We start from the raw sequence: 21,344 nt of genomic DNA, 5'->3' as shown, positions 1-21,344 counted from the left end.
CATTCAGAATAGAAGGCAAGATTAAGAGTTTCCAGGACAAACAAAAACTAAAGGAATTCCTGAACACTAAACCAGCCCTGCAAAGAAATATTAAAGGGGATCCTCTGAGTGAAGAGAGAGCCCAAAAGTAACAAAGATCAGGAAGGAACAGAGACAATCTACAGAAACAGCGATTTTACAGGTAATACAATGGCACTTAGTATCTTTCAATAATTACTCTGAATGTAAATGGACTGAATGCTCCAACCAACAGACACACGGTATCAGACTGCATAAAAAAAAAAAACAAGACCCATCGATATGCTGTCTACAAGAGACTCATTTTAGACCCAAAGGCACCTCCAGATTGAAAGTGAGGGGGTGGAGACCCATTTTTCATGCTAATGGACATCGAAAGAAAGCTGTAGTGGCAATCTTTTTATCAGACAAAGTAGATTTTAAACCAAAGGCTGTAATAAGAGATGAAGAAGGACACTATATCATAATAAAAGGGTCTATCCAACAAGAGGATCCAACAATTGTAAATATTTATGCCCCTAACTTGGGAGCAGCCTGCTATATAAACCAATTAATAACAAAATTAAAGAAACACACATTGATAATAGCACAATAATCATAGGGGACTTTAACACCCTACTCACAGCAATGCACAGATATCTAAGCAGATCAACAAAGAAACAAGGGCTTTGAATGACACACTGCACCAGATGGCCTTCACAGCCATATTCAGTGCATTTCATCCTAAAGTAACAGAATACACATTCTTCTCAAGTGCACACGGAACATTCTCCAGAATAGATCACACAGTGGGTCACAAATCAGGTCTCAACTGGTACAAAAAGACTGAGATCATACCATGCATGTTTTCAGACCACAATGCTTTAAAACTTGCATTAAGTAATCACAAGAGGAAAGTTGGAAGGAACACAAATACATGGAGGTTAAAGAGCATCCTACTAAAGAATGAATGGGTCAACCAGGAAATTAAAGAACTATTTAAAAAAAAATACATGGAAACAAATGAGAACGAAAACACAACAGTTCAGAACCTCTGGGATGCACCAAAGGCAGTCCTAAGAGCGAAGTATATACCAATACAAGCCTTTCTCAAGAAACAAGAAAAGTCTCAAATACACAACCTCACCTTACACCTAAAGGAGCTGGGAAAAGAACAGCAAATAAAGCCTAAATCCAGCAGGAGAAGAGCAATAATAAGGATTAGAGCAGAAATCAATGATACAGAAATTAAAAAAAACAAAAAAACAAGAACAGTAGAACAGATGACAAGGAAAGTAGGAGCTGGTTCTCTGAAAGAATTAATAAGATCAATAAACCCCCAGCCAAACTTATCAAAAAGAAAAGAGAAAGGACCCAAATAAATAAAATCATGAATGAAAGAGGAGAAATCACAACCAACAACTGAAGAAATACAAACAATTACAAGAGAATATTATGAGCAATTGTATGACAACAAATTAGGCAATCTGGAAGAAATGGATGCATTCCTAGAAACTTATCAACTACCAAAACGGAAACAAAAAGAAATAGAAAACCTGAACAGACCCATAACCAGCAAATAAATTGAAGCAGTAATCAAAAACCTCCCAACACACAAGAGCCAGGGCCAGATGGCCTCCCAGCGGAATTCTACCAAACATTTAAAGAAGAATTAATTCCTGTTCTTCTGAAGCTGTTTCAAAAAACTGAAATGGAAGGAAAACTTCCAAACTCATTCTATGAGGCCAGTATTACTTTGATCCCAAAGCCAAAGACCCCACCAAAAAGGAGAATTACAGAGCAATATCCCTGACAAACAGGGATGCAACAATTCTCTCCAAGATCCTAGCTAATAGGATCTAAGAGTACATTAAAAGGATTATTCACCATGACCAAGTGGGATTTACTCCTGGACTGCAAGGGTGGTTCAACATTTATTGACTTTCAACAATAGCTTTATTGATATAGAACTCACACTGGACAGCCACATTGCAGAAGAATGAAATCAGGCCTCTTTCTTAAACCATACACAAAAATAAACTCAAAATGGATGAAAGACCTAAATGTGAGACAGGAATCCATCAAAATCCTAGAGGAGAACACAGGCAGCAACCTCTCCGACCTCGGCTGCAGCAACTTCTTGCTCGACACGCCTTCAAAGGCAAGGGAAACAAAAGCCAAAATGAACTACCGGGACTTCATCAAGATAAAAAGTTTTGCACAGCAAAGGAAATGGTCGTCAAAAGTAAAAGGCAACCTACAGAATGGGAGAAGATATTTACAAATGACATATCAGATAAAGGGCTAGTATCCAAAATCTATAAAGAACTTCTCAAACACCCAAAAGACAAAAAATCTAGTCAAGAAATGGGCAGAAGACATGAATAGATATTTCTCCAAAGAAGACATACAAATGGCTAACAGATATGTGAAAAAATGGCTCAACATCACTCAGCATCAGGGAAATACAAATCAAAACCACAATGAGATACCACGTCACACCAGTCAGAATGGCTAAAATTAACAACTCAGGAACAACAGATGTTGGCAAGGATGCGGAGAAAGGGGAACGCTCTAACACTGTTGGTGGGAATGCAAACTGGTACGGGCACTCTGGAAAACAGTATGGAGCTTCCTCAGAAAGTTAAACATAGAGCTATCCTATGACCCAGCAATTGCACTACTAGGTATTTATCCAAAGGATACAAACCTAGTGATCTCAAGGGGCACATGCACGCCAATGTTTATAGCACCGATGTCCACAATAACCAAAGTATGGAAACTATGGAAAGAGCCCAGATGTCTATCAACAGATGAATGGATAAAGAAGATGGGATATATATAGATAGACAGATAGATATCTACATATCTATCTATATATATATAGAATGGAATATTACTCAGCCATCAGAAAGAATGAAATCCTGCCATTTGCAATGACTTGGATAGAACTAGAGGGTATTATGCTAAGTGAAAGAAGACAAAGACAGACAAATATCGTATGATTTCACTCATATGTGGAATCGAAGAAACAAAACAGATAAATACAGGGGAAGGGAGGGAAAAATAAAATAAGATGGAAACAGAGAGGGAGACAAACCATAAGAGACTTAACCATAGGAATCAAACTGGCGGTTGCTGGAGCGGAGGTAGGTGGGGGGATGGGGTAACTGGGTGATGGCCACTAAGGAAGCTGCTTGATGGGATGAGCACTGGGTGTTATATGCAACTGATGAATTCCTAAATTCTACCTCTGAAAGTAGTAATACACCATATGTTAAACTGCATGTAAATAAAAAATTTTAAAAATAAATGAAATCAAAATATTTGTCCTTTTGTGCCTGGCTCAGCTTCTCTCTTTTTAATAATTCAGTGTAAAATAAATTTCTGTTTTATGCATGTAATGTGTTTGTGCTGTGATTCAAAGTTAAACATTTCAGAAAAGAAAAAAGTAGTGATGCAAACTGGAACAAGAATGTTTATACACTCTTTCAAAGGGTTTCATTATGAAACAGAGAAGGGAAACGATGCGACTGGAGAGTGATACGGGCTGAGAAGGACGGTTTCATAAAGGTGAGATATTACAGCATATAATGAGACTGGATCTAATGGACAAACAGATGTTTAAGATGGAAAAGGGAGAAGGGACAACTGGAAAAGCAAACAAAGTCCACGAGAAATTGAAAGGGAAGGAGACTCCGCATACAAGCAGAGAGACTGGCCTTAGATCGGAGCATGGACAACTTATCCACTATAGTAGGAGGAAAATCTAGATACACGTGGCCTCACCTGGCACCTACATGTGGAATTACTCTTTGGATTGCTTCTATTTTTCTCAGCCAAAGTTGGGGCCAGAAGAAATCACGAGAGTGAACTGCTGGCTAAAGGTTAAATGTAAGAAGAGGTACATATTGAGATCACAAATGTGCCATTGGTCAGCATGGTTATGGGTTTTCCTGAAGACATTTTTAGCCATTCAGGGCAGGCATCAAGCAAGTACAAACAACACACAACAGATGAGACATCATAGGACTCATAACCTGGGAGTCCTTTGTTCACTTGATAAATAATTCTTGTTCATCTACTCTTGGACAAGCACTCTTCTAGACCTGAGGGTATAAAGATGAACAGACAGAAGTGGTCACTGAACACATGGAGGCCGTATTCTAACACAGGAGAGACTTCTAGGATACCTAGTTTACAACAGGCATAATCTTAGCATACCAGTATGTCAGGGCCATCCTGAGAAGGGTGTGGGCCTGGACTCACCCACCAACGTGCCCATGATCCTCACGCCTAAGAGGAGGCTGCTCTATTGGCATCCCCCTACACGTTTGGACAGTGTTATCAACAGAACTTGGGAAAACGAACTTTGATGATGTTAAAACAGGGGTATTGACCCTTGCCCCATGAGTCACCAGCCCACTTGGGTCTATTTTGTGGCACAGGGTCTATCTTGTGGCCATTTGCCTTACCTAACAGACTGGCCTGTGAGATGTGCGTATCACTATAATGCCATCCAGGGATAAAGAACAATCTGAGTTATGATGTCCATTGCTACAGAGCAGGAGTTTCAAAGGAGGGGAAGTGAGCAACAGAGTGTGCCCTCCGAAGATGTCTAAGCCCCTGGTCTGGAACACTTGGAGTTAGCCAAGCAACGGACGACAGGAGGGGTGGGGGTGGGGCATTCTGTGTGGCACAGTTGAGAAGGCATGGAGGTTTTGTTTCCACTCTCAAGGTAGGGTCTTGCATTTTAGCGTTTGCAGTCCTTCATGATTACATCAGTCCATCATGTCAAAAGGCCCTTAGCCAAGGAGCACTGAAGCTGATGCTGTGGAAGGAAGTCACATAGAAAGGACGCTATCTGAAGGATAACAGATCAGAAAGACTGGAAAGGACACAGCCAGAGGCTATGCCTCTCACAGCTAGGCAGTTGCCACCCTTTATGCAGCCAGCATAGATCTGGAGCTAATGCCTGAGGGTCTCTGTGTCAGGGAGAGCTGCTGCTGATGGACAGAGGCCACACACCATCAACCGATTCACAATGGCCACGTCAGTGGCAGCTCCTTTGAGACACTTTGCCTCCTCCTTGTCTTCTCTACAGAAATACCAAGTGGTTACCTATGAGGCTGGCAGAGTGCTTCAGACTTGGGCTCCCCAAATGAAGGGCTCGAGGCGGGCACTAGTAGTGCCAGGACTTTCGTGTGTCAGGTTGGGGATCATGCTAGTGTTGGTACTGATTTTCCTGTCAAGCATGTACTGTGACCCTGGATCTGTATATTACTCTTCTTATGAAACAGTCATCCCCAAGGGTCTGACAGTCAAGGGAAGGGAAGACCCAGGGGAAAAGGCATCCTATATGCTATTAATGCAGGGCCAGAAACAGGTGATTCACCTGAAGGTGAAGAGAGACTATTTTGTGAATAACTTCCCAGTCTTCAGCTACCACAATGGGGTCCTGGGGCAAGAAACGCCTTTCGTCTCGCATGACTGTCACTATGAAGGCTACATAGAAGGAGTCCCAGGTTCTTTTGTTTCCCTCAACACCTGTTCAGGCCTCAGGGGCATCCTGATTAAGGAGGGGAAACCCTATGGCATTGAGCCCATGGACACTTCAAAACGGTTTGAACACGTGTTGTACACCATGGCACACCAAGCTCGAGTCTCCTGTAGTGTCACCTCTGAAGGCAGCCAAGTGGTGTCCACCGGCCGGCAACAAGGGAGCAGGAAGCCTCGCAGTCTACAGGCACTGTCCTCCTTTTGGTCACACACCAAGTACGTGGAGATGTTTGTCGTGGTCAACAACCAGCGGTTCCAACTGTGGGGCAGTAACGTCAATGAGACAGTCCAGAGAGTAATGGACATCACTGCTCTGGCCAACATCTTCAGTCGGGAAATAAACACCGAGGTGGTGCTGGCTGGAATGGAGATTTGGACCGAGGGGGACCTCATAGAAGTCCCAGCGGACTTGCGAGTTACACTCAGGAATTTCAACAGCTGGAGACAGGAGAAGCTCTTCCATCGTGTGAAGCACGATGTTGCCCACATGATCGTGGGACATCATCCTGAAGAGGATGTGGGACACGCATTTCTCAATGGTGCCTGTTCAAGAGGCTTTGCAGCAGCTGTTGAAGCCTTCCATCATGAAGATGTCCTCCTGTTTGCAGCGCTCATGGTCCATGAGCTTGGGCACAACTTGGGTATTCAGCACGACCACTCGGCCTGCATTTGTAAAGATAAACGCTTTTGCCTCATGCATGAAAATATCACTAAAGAGAGTGGCTTCAGCAACTGCAGCTCTGACCACTTCTATCAGTTCCTCCGGGAACACAAAGGGGCCTGCCTATTTAACAAGCCTCGGCCCCGAGGTCGCCTGCGTAGGCAAGCCACGTGTGGGAATGGCGTGTTAGACTACAATGAGGAGTGTGACTGTGGACCTGACTGTGGGAACAACCCATGCTGTGACCAAACATGTAGGCTGAAGGAGCATGCAGAGTGTAGTGATGGACTATGCTGTTTTAATTGCCAGTTGAGACATAAGGGCTTCATGTGTCGTTCTGCTTTTGGAGAGTGTGACCTCCCAGAGTATTGTGATGGTACTTCTGGAGAATGCCCCAGAGACCACTATAAGCAAGATGGTACATCGTGTAATATAATTCACTATTGTTTTATGGGCCGGTGTAAGAACCCTGATATTCAGTGCATGGATATATATGGGGCCCGTGCAATGTCTGCCCCAGAAGACTGTTATATTTCTATGAACACCAAAGGGAACCGGTTTGGCAACTGTGGCTGTCCTACTGCTGCTGTCCCAAGATATGTTAAGTGTTTTGATGAGAATATATTTTGTGGGAAACTTGTATGTACAAATATTACACAGGTACCACCAATCAAACCCCACCATACTCTGATTCAGGTAGCTCACAAAGATGACTGGTGCTGGAGCATGGATGCCTATAATGATACTGATATCCCTGATGACGGAGATGTGGACACTGGCACCCTTTGTGCCCCACACAAAGTCTGCGTGAATTACTCCTGCATTGATCGTGCTGTGTTCAAGTATGACTGTGAACCGAAAGAAATGTGTAATGGGAGAGGAGTTTGCAACGATTTAAGGCACTGCCATTGTGAGGAGGGCTATGCCCCCCCTGACTGCAAACTTCCAGGAAATGGGGGTAGTGTGGACAGTGGTCCCCCGGACCAGCCAGATGATGGAAATCCAAATGAATATGAAAGTAGAAGTCTTAGTTTTGATCGTGGTAATTCTGGCAGAGGTGGTGAGAAACAAGATGAAAGCAAAAGGCTTGGCAAGATAGTGTACATATTTCCCTTATTTCTTGTAGCATTATTTTTAAGTCTGATTATTGGTGCCAGTGTTGGGGCTGGAAAGGAGATATCACAGTGCTCACAAGAGGCTCTAGAAGAAACTGAAGAAGAAGCTGTGCAAGGAAACGAAGTAGGCAGAGTGGAGGAAGAAGTAGAGGGAAAAAATGAGTAGTGACAAGAAGAAGTCTAATGTAGCAAACACCTGAAACACTGAGTGGAACGGAGGTTTTGTGGAGGAAACATGGAGTGCATGCTCATGGCAGCAGTGGCCCTAACAGGGACTCTACAGTCTGTTGAAATGTACAACTATGCAAGGAGAGCTTTTCTTCTTCAGTGTAGTCATTGATTATGTATACATACATAAAATCATTTATAAAAATATTTTAATATTTTCATTATCACACAAAAAATAAACTTTTCTCATGAAACATTCAGCTCAATATCTTGTCTTAGTAGGTCCAATTTTGAGTTACCTGTTTTTTAGGAAATGTCATCTTTCATCTACTTTGTTGGATGTACAGAATTCTATGTACTTATATCTTTGGGGTTCAGGTTTTTCACCCCACTTATAATTACACATTATGTTAGGAAAGTTGTGTCTATGTTTGTTGTTCTAATTGCTCTGTGAAGTGTATCCATGAAATGAAAAGATTTTAAATTAAAAAGTAAATATCTGTTTTCAAACAAGTATCACTTTAGGCTTTATGTGGCCTATTACCTGGCTCTCCTTCCATTTTGCAGTTCTCTTGAAGGGGCTCCATTTAATTCAGGGTGGTATGATCACCCTGGTTCAGTGTGAAAGGGCCAGGGGTGGGCAACCTGGCCAAGATGTGGACTAGTGCTCATTTTACTTTCTTCTATTTTCTTCTTAGTTGATTTTATTTAACTCTCAATTCTTTATTAAGTTAATATACTGTTGAGGGACTGTCCAAAGGACCAGAGCTTTGGAGGGTAGTTAATTATAAAGACAGCACAAGTACCTATATAATAGCATGACCCATTTGGAATAAGACGCTGCGCTAAACACTTTACATTCGTTGTCTTAATTTTATTCTCCCATCCATCCTATGAGACCTTCCATCTTCTACATGAGGAAACAGACCCCAAAGAGTTCTGCTCTAGAGCTAGTAATCTTTGTCCTGCCCAAGGTATGACTGAATCTACATTCCCCACTGCCTCATGAGCCCTTCCTTCAGTAAAAAAAAGTGACCAGAAAGATAATCAATATGTCCTTTAAGTGCCCAAATAATGGCTTCTTCCTCAGTGACTCTAATGAAACAAAAGCCCTACAGATGGATGCCTTACTGCTATCATGAACCTGACACACAGTGTAGTCATTACCGATGAAAGTGCCTTTGCCCCTATTACATCCTGACATCATGGAATGGCAGGTTTATCTTATTCAGCTCTGAGGTCCCAGCTCATTGTGGGTGCTCAGTAAATGTTGACCAAGTGAAGGACTTAACCAGAGCCAACCTTAAAATAGGAAGGTAACTTCTATGGATGTCACTTGCGAAAACCTTGCTCAGGTGCAGTGTTGTTACAGGTCGAGTGTTCTGAGTCTCAGGAAGTTCCTGAGCATCAGTCCCTGATGGTATATTTGTTGAGTCCCTCTCCTAACTGCCTGACCTACATGCGCAGAAGAGAACAGAAAAAAAGAACAGTAAGACCTGACTTCTGCCTTTAAGAAGCTTATATTAATTACTTTCGCTGGAACAAAACTAAACTTCAGGGCAAAATCCAAACTCAGGACTTCAGTTATGTAAGATTCCAGGTCATGAGATTTACTGGTAACCAAATCTCAAAGTGTTTTATGCCAGAAGGTCAGGATGCATGGTGAAAACAATTAGATGGTAGTCAGCCGAGAGCTGTGACAATAAAGGTAAAACTGGGTAAGTGAAGGCCTCCACATGTAGACTTGTGATTAGAGACTTTTGAAAATGATGTGGAGGATTTCTGCTGAGAAGCACTTCAGTGGAGAACAGGAGGGGTGACCTTCCTAACTGCACATGTGATGGTGATTATGCTAAAAGCTAAAAAGCATCACATAGTTTTACTAGCTTCTCAAGTATAGGGGAATCATAATTTAGGTAGGGGGTAATTATGCTTAGCTAATTTAATGGCATTCTTTAAAGACCAAAAGTCAGATAGATAATTGGGAATCAACCAATAAATAGGTTTTAAAAATAAAACCTATTTAAAACTTCACAACAGGGGTGCCTGGGTGGCTGAGTCGGTTAAGCGTCTGCCTTTGGCTCAGGTCATGATCTCGGGGTCCTGAGATAGAGCCCCATGTCAGACTCCCTGCTCAGTGGGGAGTCTGCTTCTCCCTCTCCCTCTTCCCCTCCCCCACACCTCCCCACACTCATGCTCGCTCTCTCTCTCAAATAAGTAAATATAATCTTTAAAACAAAGAAAAAATACTTCACAATATTTGACAACAAAATTTATAAAAATTTAGCAAATATGCAAGTTGGAAGTTGAATAGACTTATTTTTAATTTTTAGGTGTTGTCCTTATGATTCCAAGACAAAGTTGAAGGCAGTAAACAAAGGTCAGGACAGGCTATTTGACTGAACTTCCTCTGAAAAAGTGATAGAAAATTGGACGTACTTATAAACTGTCAGGTAAATTTTAAAATGTGTGGAAACCCCAAGTCCCAGGAATTGGTTGAGTTCTTTAGCATAAGCTATGGAAGGGAGGGGACCAATTTTAATGTGGGCAAAAGAGGGAGGTAGGGTAAGTTGGGTTCGAGGTTCAGCGTACTGAATTCGTGTGATTGCTTCTACAAAACAACACTCTTTCACCTGATTCCTTCCCCTCGTTATGTTTGGGGGATTCTGAGGTGTGCTTGTTTACATGTTCCAATGATCTGTGTGGGTAGTCACTCATGACCCAGCCAGTTGCAACCCCAAGAGATTCTGACAATGACTCCTTGCCATCTTTTACCCTGCTTCCCGGGGTGGCTATTGTCCTCTCTGTGCTTCCTAAGGCTGGTGGAGACCCAGGCCCTTTCCTTACTTGCCCAAAGCACAGCCAAGTCCAGGCTCTAGACTTTTATCCAGACTTAGAGGGAACAAAGGGAAACTACAATGTGGAAAAGAAAGCATTTTGGAGTGGCCAGTATTAATGTTCCTGGAGTCCAGAGGTCATGCCCCTCCTTGGGAGACTTGGATAGGTCCTCTCTTTCCTTGGATGTCCCCAACCTGTCATCTTTCCTTGTCCATGCAGGAGTACTTTGGGAATATCCTCAAAACTTGGAGCCAGACACCAACCTCCCCTTGGGCTCAGTTGAAGGAAAAATAAAAGATTTACGTTAAACACAGGTGACATTATCAACCTTGCAGGGATGCAATTCTGCACTAACTAAAGTTTTGCACTAGTCTGCAAAATTTCTTGACACTGTATTAAAAATTAAAATAAAAACTTCCAGTGTTTACAAACTTAACTTCAGAACAGAATTTTGGTGTTTCCTTTGGGCAAACATGCTCACTGAAATGTTTTCTCAAAACCAAGAGCAGACTTCCTCCAAGAACGTTTGCAAAATGCTGACCCTTTAAAATCAATATTCCCCTTGCTTCTGGACATTAAGCTGTGAAACTTTTTGGACCAGGGAAGAATAGGGGGGAAGAAAGGTCCAATACCACCTTTGTTATTTAATAAAATCATGGCAGTCTTACCTAAGCAGGTCATGCTGTAATGAAATATATGAGGATAATGAAGGTACTGGATTCATTTGTGAAGGATAAAGCCATGGTGACTCTTCTCAGAGTTAGAAAACAATTTTCTAAATATTTACAAAGGAAACATCAGAGGTGGAATCATGACTGAACAAGTGTTTGCAAACCAATGCCCATTTTACTGCTGGAAACTACCTAACCGGGCTCTCTAATGACCTTCCCAAGGTTCTCCAGACACTGATCTTGTCACCACAGTCTGGAGTTCAGGAACATCCACTGCTCTCTCATTAACTAGAGCAGAAGATGTAAACTTGGTGTGGCATTAAAGGACTCTGACCACTAGGTTCTCCGGTCCGCTTCCAGCCATTGTCTCCTATGACTTTTGAAAACAAGCATGTCCTCATTCCTCATATCAGTTTGTCTGACAGGAAGGACCTGTGTCCTCACTACATGCCATGGCCACTTCCCACTCTGGGTTTTTGATCTCACCATATGACCTTACTCTTCCCTATCCTTACTTGGTTCAACCTTCACAGCTCTAGGAAGGCTCTTGAAACTGCTCCAGCATACCTTTCTCTACTTTTTTTTTTTGTTTGTTTATTCATGAGAGACAGAGAGAGAGAGAGAGGCAGAGGGAGAAGCAGGCTCCCAAGGAGCAGGGAGCCCGATGTGGGACTTGATCCCAGGACTCTGGGATCATGACCTGAGCCGAAGGCAGACGCTCAACCATCTGAGCCACCCAGGAGCCCTTTCTCTACCTTTTTAAAGGAAACATGGGTTCTCTTTGAGGATACTCATGGAGAGAACCTATAGGGCAGTCAGTCTGAAACAGACCATCAAGTGATTGTTTTCTACAGAACAAGGGAGTATCCATCCATCCTTGTCCTTGAGTGAAATCTCCAATTAGTACTTTGAGAGTGAGAAATGTGTTTACTCACGCAACATGATCTCAGAATCTCAAATTCTGGAGCTACTCATGTGTTAGTAGAGAAATGGAAAGAAAGCCTTGCAAGACACAAAAGGAGTGAGCTCCAAAGCTGCAACCTTTCTCCTAGTAATGCATTTTCAGTCACCTAATAATCATGAGCTGAGTGTGAGTGCAGACAATTTCCCCTAATGAAAAACAGAAATAAAAAAGGCACAGTGTCAGTGCCAGAGGACAGGAGAGAAGACTCTCCCTCATGCCATCCACTGACCCCTTATAAACCCAAAACCTTCCTTTATGGTTTCACAGTTAAGTTAGGTCATCAGAAAAATACAGAAATGTAAATAAAGATGCCAAATAAAGCAAAGGCTACCAATTAGTTCTATGCTTCGTAAAAATGAGAACAGACCCCAACATTGAGGTAACTGATGTGTTATGGTTTAAGGAAAGCTTACAGGTGGGAATCTCTTTATAAAACTGTTGCAACAAAATGATACCAGTACATCAGATCCCCCAACTATTCAGAGTCTCTATTGCAGTATTTACATTTTATGTAACAATGCACCTAAAAAAAAGAAACTGTTTCTTTTATTCATGATTTTTTTCCAAAACAGACACAATCTTTAATCATCTTTATTGTCATGTTAGCTGCTTTTATGACCCATGTCAACATCTAGTGGTGTTTTACAAAACAACTCAAGCATCAGAGAAAACAGTAGGCTACCTTTCCTAAGCACCGTGAGAGCTCTTCTCCTTGGCTGCTAAGAGCATGAGAGCTGTGTAAGCTTGGAGTCTTGTGTTCTCCTAGCCTAACAAATCCAGCCAGAAAGGATTTTCTGAGAGTAAACAAATAACCTTTTTAAAAAGAAGAGAGTCACCTTTCTTCGGGTTGAGGGGCTTTCATCTTCCCTGTCCCTAAATCCCAGGTGTCACTTTCTGGCTGACTGGTCTTAGACATCGACCTTTACTTCCTCAGGCCTAGGTTTCTGCTTCAGTAAGATGGCCACACAAAGGACGCCTCTCACGGAATGGTTGAGAGATTAAGTTAGGTAACGTGTGTGCCGGTATTGAGTGCACTTCTTGGCATACAGCGGGTGCTCAGATCAACACTGAGAAGATCTAAACTCAACTGTGTCGATGGATCTACGATTGTATGAATTGTATGTTGTTCAGCAATGGTAAGATCTACTGCTACCGAGTCACAATACTGAACTTCCTTTATACCTATGGCATTCTGACCTATCATATATATGGTCATTTGCAAACACATTCTACTTCCCCTAATAAATTGAAAATCTCTGGATGTGAGGAGGAGTAAGATTTGGTTGATGTGGCAATCACTACCTTGGGCCCAGTTACGGGTAACTCCTTAGAGCCCCTTTCAAGACCATGGTGGCAATAAAGGCAATCCTGCTGCTTGGATCCTAAGTCAAGGATTCTAGCTTTCTCTCTCTTCTGACTGTATCCTCAGTCCTTAATGTGCAAATGGCTCAGGACAGGCCAACTTGCACATTGGAAGCATGCTGTCCAGCCCTGGTGCTTTTTACAGAAGCCTAATTTGACAGTGAAACTGACACATTCCACCTCTCCTCATTCGTTCGTTCATTCATTCATTCATTCATTCCACCACTTATGTATGAACTGTTGTACTAGTACTAGGGACGTGGTAGAAAATAAGACAAAGTCTATGATCCCATGAAAAGGAAAAAAAAAAAATTACAAACCTGACACAAACAAAAAGATAACTACATGATGTGCCTGGTTGTAATATGTGCGATGGAACAGAATGAAGCAGTGCAAGGGGAACAAGAGTGAGGTTAGGGTGGAGTGCTATTTAGAGCCAGGGGTCAGAGAAGGGGAAGAGGAAATCAGGGAGAGGGAAGGCTAAGTGGAAGAGTCCGGAGATGGGAGCATGCTTGGCATGTTTGAAGATCAGCAAGGAGGTCACCATTATCTGGACAGAGTGGGCATTGTGGAGTGGCAGCTGAGGGCTGTGGGTGGAGACAGGTCACATGAAGACTTGGTAAGGATCGGTAAGGAATTATGTTTCTTTTTTCTTTTTTAAGATTTTATTTATTTATTTGAAAGAGAGAGAATGAGAGAGAGAGAGAGCACATGAGAGGGGAGAGGGTCAGAGGGAGAAGCAGACTCCCTGCTGAGCAGGGAGCCCTATGTGGGACTCGATCCCAGGACTCCAGGATCACGACCTGAGCCGAAGGCAGTCGCTTAACCAACTGAGCCACCCAGGTGCCTCAGGAATTATGTCTCTATTTCAGTGGAGATGGGAAGCACGGAAGGGTTTTAGCAAAGGAGTGACCAGAGTTGAGAAGTCCTGAAGGATCACTCCATCTGCCACATGATCCAAGAACAGGCAGGGGTAGGGCGATGGGCCATTGCATAAGCAGAGAATCCTTAGAGACCTTGTGATGTGCCAAGTGGGAGATGTTGGAAGCTTTTAGGAGGGTGGTTGAAGTGGTAGCGGTGAGAAGAGGCTAGAATCTGGGTATATTGTGAGGTAGAGCTCAAAGGATTTGCTGACAGAGCAGATGTAGCGTGTAAGAGGAAGGCGGCAAAGGAGGATTCCAGTAGCCCTGCCCTGAGCAACTGCAAGAACAGAGTTGCCATTCACTGAGGTGCAGATGAGTGTGGAAAGAGCAGGCGTTGGACGTGTTTAGCTTGAGATGCCTATTAAACCCCCACGTGGGCATGCCAGCTAGGCAGCAAGAAGACTGAGCCTGGAATTCAGGAGAGAAGTCAGCCACAGATGTCTATTTGAGAGTTGCCAGTCTGGAGATGATATCCAAGCCATGGGACCGGCTGCCACTGCCCAGGGAGCAGAGCCAGCAGCTAGAGAAAGGACCAGATACGAGGACTGGGTGAGGACTTAGCTCCAGGGCGTTCCATGTATAGGTGTTGATAAGATGAGGACTCAGGAAAGAAGTGGGAGAAGGAGTGGCTGGTATGTAGGGGTACCACCAGGAGAGAGCATTGTCCTGAAAACAAAGAAAGAAAGCGTTTCTAGAAGAGCCTTACACTACAAAGCCAGTCCATCTGCAAATTCTCTTGGCCCTACCTTAAACATATATCCAGAATGTGACCTCTTCTCACCACCGCCCCCGATCCCCACTCTCCAGCGCACTGCAAGCCATCATCAACTCCCTCTTCTCTTCTCCAACCGCAGAAGTCTCTAACTGGTTGGTCTCTCTGCTTCCACTCTGGCTCTCCCAATAGCCTATTTTCCACCCAGTGAGCAGAGTGATTATTTTCAAAAGTAAGTCAGAACATTCCGATCATCTTTTAAGTGTTGCCAGTAGGTCCAAGGTGAGGACCGAGTGTTGATCATTTGATTTGACAACGGAGAGTTATTCACTGGTATCCTGGAGCAGAGCAGTTTGGGTGGATGGGTGGGAATGAAAGCTTATTCTACTGGAGTCAAAATGTAAAGGATGAGCCAAACAAACATCTGTGAGGGTGTTCAGTGTCATCGGGATTCAGAGAAATACAGATTATATAGCCACAAAGAGATGTTGCTACACACCCACAAGATTGGCTATACGAAACTGAAAATGCCAAGCATTGCTGTGGAACAGTAGAAGCTCTCTAAACCGCTTCAGAAACGTAAAGTGGCATGCCACTTTGAAATAACACTTTTAATTTTCTAGTTAAATTTTATTTTCTCAAGTACCCTATAACTTAGCAGAAATTTCTGCTTATTTGCGTCATGTTACTGGACAATAATGGTCATAAGAAGCACTCTTCATAGTATTCCAAAAGAAAAGAACCCTGTGTTCACAGATAATACAATGAATGTTGTGACTGATCCACACAGAGAAAGACAAGTGTAGAACAATGTGGCAGGGAATGAACTATGGCGGCACGCAAACAGAGTAAGTGTAAACTTAAATACCACGTGGAACAAAAGAGGCCACACTGCGTTTGTATGGATTCATAGGAAGTTAAGAGGTAAAATGGGAAGCACTCCCAAAATGTTAAAATAAGGTCCTCCAGAAATGCCCTCCTCCATAAAAACAGTTATAACACAGGCAAAAAGAGTCAAGGAGAGTGGTGACAGTGGCACAACATTATGAGAGAAAATATTAGTGGATCATATATCTGATGGGGACTAGTACCCAGAAAACATTAAGCACTCTTAGAACTCAGCCAGAAAAAGATGTCCAATTTTAAAAGGGCACAGGACGTGAATAGACATTTCTCCAAAGACGAAATAAAAGATCAATAAGAATATGAAAGGATGTGCAATATCATGAATTATCAGAGAAGTGCACATCAAAACTACAATGAGATACCCTTTTACATCCACTGGGATGGCTAAAATCGAAAAGACAGGCAGTATCGAATGTCAGTGAGGATATGGAGCAACTGGAACCCTCGTTCACCCCGGCGGGAATGTAAAATTACGTAGCTGCTCTAGAGAACAGTTGGGCAGTTCCTCGAAAGGCTAAACATAGAGTTAACACATGACTGAGCAATTCCACTCGCAAGCACCTACCCAAGGGAAAGGAAAACATATGTCCAAGCAAAAACTTGTACTCCAATGTCCATGGCAGTATTATTCACGATAGCCAAAAAGTGGAAACAACCAAAATGGTCATCCACTGATGGGTTAAAAAAATAAAACATGGTATATTCCTTCATTCAAAAAGAATCCATTATTTGGCCCAAAGGAAATGAAGTTCTGACACATGCTACAACATGGCTCATCCTTGGAAACACGCGAGGTGAAGTAAGTCACAGAAGACGACAACTTGTAGGAGTCCATTGCTATGAAATACCCAGAACGGACAAAGTCCTAGAGCTAGAAAGTACACTAGTGATGGCCAGGGGCTCAGGGGAGGGCGGGGGGGGGGGGGAATGAAGAGGGACTGCTAATGAATAGGAGAGTTTCCTTTAGAGGGTGAGGAAGATGTTCTAAAATCAACTGCGGTGATGCCTGTATAATTTTCTCAACATACTATAAACCACTGAACTGGACTCTATTTTTTTAAAGATCTTATTTATTTATTTGACACAGAGAGAGTACAAGCAGGGGGAACAGCAGGGAGAGGGAGAAGCAGGCTCTCCGCTGAGCAGAGAGAGCCGGCTCGGGGCTCCATCCCAGGACCCTGGGATCATGACCTGAGCCGAAGGCAGATGCTTAACCGACTGAGCCACCCAGGCGCCCATGAACTGGACTCTTTAAACAAAGAATATCATGGCCTGTGAGTTGTATCTCAACAAAGGTGTTATTAAAAGACAAGTAAAATAAAATCACACAATTACACCGGGATGCATATTTAGGAAGCAAAATGATTTTTTTAAAAAGTGAGAAAGTAGTTCTCATAGGAGACAGGATCATGACTATCTCTGAAGCAGGAGGATTTGTGATTGGCAATGGCACATGGGTGACTTCTATGGAGCTAAAACTGTTGATTACTTCATTGGGGTTGTACTTACACAGCGGTTGCCATGCCTCAGTAAAATATACATCACATAAAATTAACCATCTTACCCATTTTTTTAAGTGTACGGTTTAGTGGCATTAAGTACCTTCGCACTCTTGTGCTGCCTTCACCACCATCCATTTCCAGAACTTGTCATCATCCCAAACTGAAACTCTGTACCCATTAGACAATAATAACTCCCCGTTACTCTTTTCCCCAGCTCCTGGTCAACTCTATTCTACTTTTTCTCTCTCAATGAACTTGACTTTTGGAGGAACCTCACCTAAATGAAATCACAGAGGAGGAGTTAAGATGGCAGAGGAGTAGGGGACCCTAATTTCATCTGGTCCCTGGAATTCAGCTAGATAATTATCAAATCATTCTGAACACCTGCAAAATCAATCGGACATCTGAGAAAAGAATTGCTGCAATTCTACAAATAGAAAAGTGACCACTTTTTGGAAGGTAGGAGGTGTGGAGACGTGAATCCAGGGCAATATATAGGTAGACAGGGCAGAGGGGAGGGCGCTTGCTAAAGGAGGCTACCTCAAAGTATTATAAGCAGGGGAGCACACAATCGGAATCTTTAGAGTTCTGCTGCAGTGGGGGACGTCCCTGGCTTAAAGATGCTCAGGTGGCGAAGAAGTGGGGTGGACTCCCACGTCGGATAGCGGATAGCGTGGCCCCAGGATCCCCAGGGTCACAAGAAGAACGGGGGGGGTGTCGGAGTGTGGCAGAGTTTCCAGGCATCACTGCCGGGAAGTGGGCTGAAAATAGCAAGCCTAGGAGCCAGCTTTCTGCTCCGTGCTGCCATAAACTGAATTGCTGCATGCTCGCATGACCGCTCTCTGGGCAGGGGCCAGCAAAAGGCAGAAGCACAGTGAGACCCCCTCTCCCTCCCCCGGAGGGAATGGCATGGGTCTGCACCACAGGAGTCGGTAAAGTTTGGAGACTCAAAACTGGGTGGGGTGCCTGAGATAAAAATGCTCGGTCACAGGCCGTGTGAACAAAGAGGTTGGTCGGAAACCAGGGAGACGAGAGTGATTCACTGCATTTCTGTGAGGGCTCCCTGAAGAGAGGGGGGTGGGGGGCTAGAGATCGGGGCACCGCCATTTCCATACCCCCCACCCCATCGGTGCTGAAAGCCTTCAGAGAACAAAACAGTACGCAACAAAGTACAATCTGGAGCTGCTTGCACTGAGCCCTGCCCCCTGGTAACAGGAGTGCAATTCCACCAAGCAAGGACACCTGAGAATCACCAAACAGACCCTTCCCCCAGAAGACCAGCTGGAACAACTCGCTAGCACCAAGTTTACCAATCATAGGGAACTGCAAAACTTCAGCTTTTGGGAAAAACAGTATATAGCATTCACGGTTTTTTTTTTTTAAATCATTATTCTTTAGTCTTTCAGTTTTATTTTTTTCAGGTATTTTATTTTTTTAATTCTTTTTTTGTTTTTATTAAAAATTTTTAAAAAGATTTTATTTATTTGAGAGACATAGAATGAGAGAGAGAGAGAGAGCACATGAGAGGGGGGAGGGTCAGAGGGAGAAGCAGACTCCCTGCCGATCAGCGAGCCCGATGCAGGACTCCATCCCAGGACTCGAGGATCATGACCTGAGCTGAAGGCAGTCGCTTAACCAACTGAGCCACCCAGGTACCCCTCTTATTAAAATTTTTAATGTATACTTTATTTTTGTTTCCTTCCATTGTATTTTATTGTATTTTTGTTATTATATATATTACATATATTATTATAGTATATATTTTATATTTATATATGTTATATATACATTTATATATAAATATATATACGTATTATATATATTTATATATAAAAGCTTTTGATTCTTTCCTATTTTGAGATCTATATGTACACATTGAGATATACACACACACACACAATATATATATATATATATATATTCGCATAAGTTTTTCTTTTTTTCCTATTTTTGAGATCTAGTTTCTTTTAACAAACAAACCAAAATACACTCAGGATCTAGTTTATTGTTTTGTTCTGTTTTACTTCTTGTTTGACTTCTTCTTATTTTTCTTTGTTTCTGTTTACTTCTGGTGAGCTTTGTTTGTATTTTTCTGGTGTTGTTATTTTTGTCTTTTCTCTCTTTCTTCTGTTCTTTTCTGGACATGATGATGAGATGGAGAAACTCACCCCAAAAGAAAGAACAGGAGGAAGTACTACTCACTGGCAGGGATTTAATCAATATGGATATAAGTAAGATGTCACAACTAGAATTCAAAACAATTATAAAAACTATGCTTGAAAAAAAGCTTAGAAGACACTAGAGAATCCATTACTGTAGAAATAAAAGAGCCAAAATCTAATCAAGTGAAAATTAAAAATGCTATTCCTGAGATGCAGTCAAAAATGGAGGCTCTAACAGCTTGGATAAATGAGGCAGAAGAGTCAGTGACAGGTAAGACAAAACGATGGAAAACAAGGAAGCTGAGAAAGAGAGAGAAAAACAGCTACTGGATGATGAAGGGAGACTTTGAGAAATCAGTGATACCATATGGCGAATTAATATTTGAATATGCTATATAAACCAATTAATAACAAAATTAAAGAAACACACATTGATAATAGCACAATAATCATAGGGGACTTTAACACCCTACTCACAGCAATGCACAGATATCTAAGCAGATCAACAAAGAAACAAGGGCTTTGAATGACACACTGCACCAGATGGCCTTCACAGCCATATTCAGTGCATTTCATCCTAAAGTAACAGAATACACATTCTTCTCAAGTGCACACGGAACATTCTCCAGAATAGATCACACAGTGGGTCACAAATCAGGTCTCAACTGGTACAAAAAGACTGAGATCATACCATGCATGTTTTCAGACCACAATGCTTTAAAACTTGCATTAAGTAATCACAAGAGGAAAGTTGGAAGGAACACAAATACATGGAGGTTAAAGAGCATCCTACTAAAGAATGAATGGGTCAACCAGGAAATTAAAGAACTATTTAAAAAAAAATACATGGAAACAAATGAGAACGAAAACACAACAGTTCAGAACCTCTGGGATGCACCAAAGGCAGTCCTAAGAGCGAAGTATATACCAATACAAGCCTTTCTCAAGAAACAAGAAAAGTCTCAAATACACAACCTCACCTTACACCTAAAGGAGCTGGGAAAAGAACAGCAAATAAAGCCTAAATCCAGCAGGAGAAGAGCAATAATAAGGATTAGAGCAGAAATCAATGATACAGAAATTAAAAAAACAAAAAAACAAGAACAGTAGAACAGATGACAAGGAAAGTAGGAGCTGGTTCTCTGAAAGAATTAATAAGATCAATAAACCCCCAGCCAAACTTATCAAAAAGAAAAGAGAAAGGACCCAAATAAATAAAATCATGAATGAAAGAGGAGAAATCACAACCAACAACTGAAGAAATACAAACAATTACAAGAGAATATTATGAGCAATTGTATGACAACAAATTAGGCAATCTGGAAGAAATGGATGCATTCCTAGAAACTTATCAACTACCAAAACGGAAACAAAAAGAAATAGAAAACCTGAACAGACCCATAACCAGCAAATAAATTGAAGCAGTAATCAAAAACCTCCCAACACACAAGAGCCAGGGCCAGATGGCCTCCCAGCGGAATTCTACCAAACATTTAAAGAAGAATTAATTCCTGTTCTTCTGAAGCTGTTTCAAAAAACTGAAATGGAAGGAAAACTTCCAAACTCATTCTATGAGGCCAGTATTACTTTGATCCCAAAGCCAAAGACCCCACCAAAAAGGAGAATTACAGAGCAATATCCCTGACAAACAGGGATGCAACAATTCTCTCCAAGATCCTAGCTAATAGGATCTAAGAGTACATTAAAAGGATTATTCACCATGACCAAGTGGGATTTACTCCTGGACTGCAAGGGTGGTTCAACATTTATTGACTTTCAACAATAGCTTTATTGATATAGAACT

General features: G+C 42.2%; 2 protein-coding genes across 2 annotated transcripts in view; one reads left to right on the top strand and one right to left on the bottom strand.

Annotated features, from left to right (window-relative positions):
- The first annotated feature begins 5,251 nt into the window (after positions 1-5,251).
- On the top strand, positions 5,252-7,498 carry LOC118525745 (disintegrin and metalloproteinase domain-containing protein 1a-like). Its single transcript, XM_036076613.2, has one exon. It carries the CDS (start codon positions 5,252-5,254, stop codon positions 7,496-7,498), a length of 2,247 nt encoding a protein of 748 aa, XP_035932506.2.
- Positions 7,499-14,530: 7,032 nt separating this feature from the next.
- The window catches only part of TMEM116 (transmembrane protein 116), an 85,038-nt gene continuing 78,224 nt past the window's right edge, over positions 14,531-21,344 (bottom strand). Inside the window, exon 11 of the mRNA XM_078060954.1 lies at positions 14,531-14,924. Within this exon, the coding sequence (XP_077917080.1) occupies positions 14,700-14,924 (225 nt within the window). The 3' untranslated portion in view covers positions 14,531-14,699. The remainder of the gene's footprint in view (positions 14,925-21,344) is intronic.

The sequence above is a fragment of the Halichoerus grypus genome, chromosome 13, assembly GCF_964656455.1.
Source record: "Halichoerus grypus chromosome 13, mHalGry1.hap1.1, whole genome shotgun sequence".
NCBI classification, from domain to species: Eukaryota; Metazoa; Chordata; class Mammalia; order Carnivora; family Phocidae; genus Halichoerus; species Halichoerus grypus.
The sequence above is the reverse complement of the archived record's forward strand: the minus strand, read 5'-3'. Positions and strand labels throughout refer to the sequence as shown.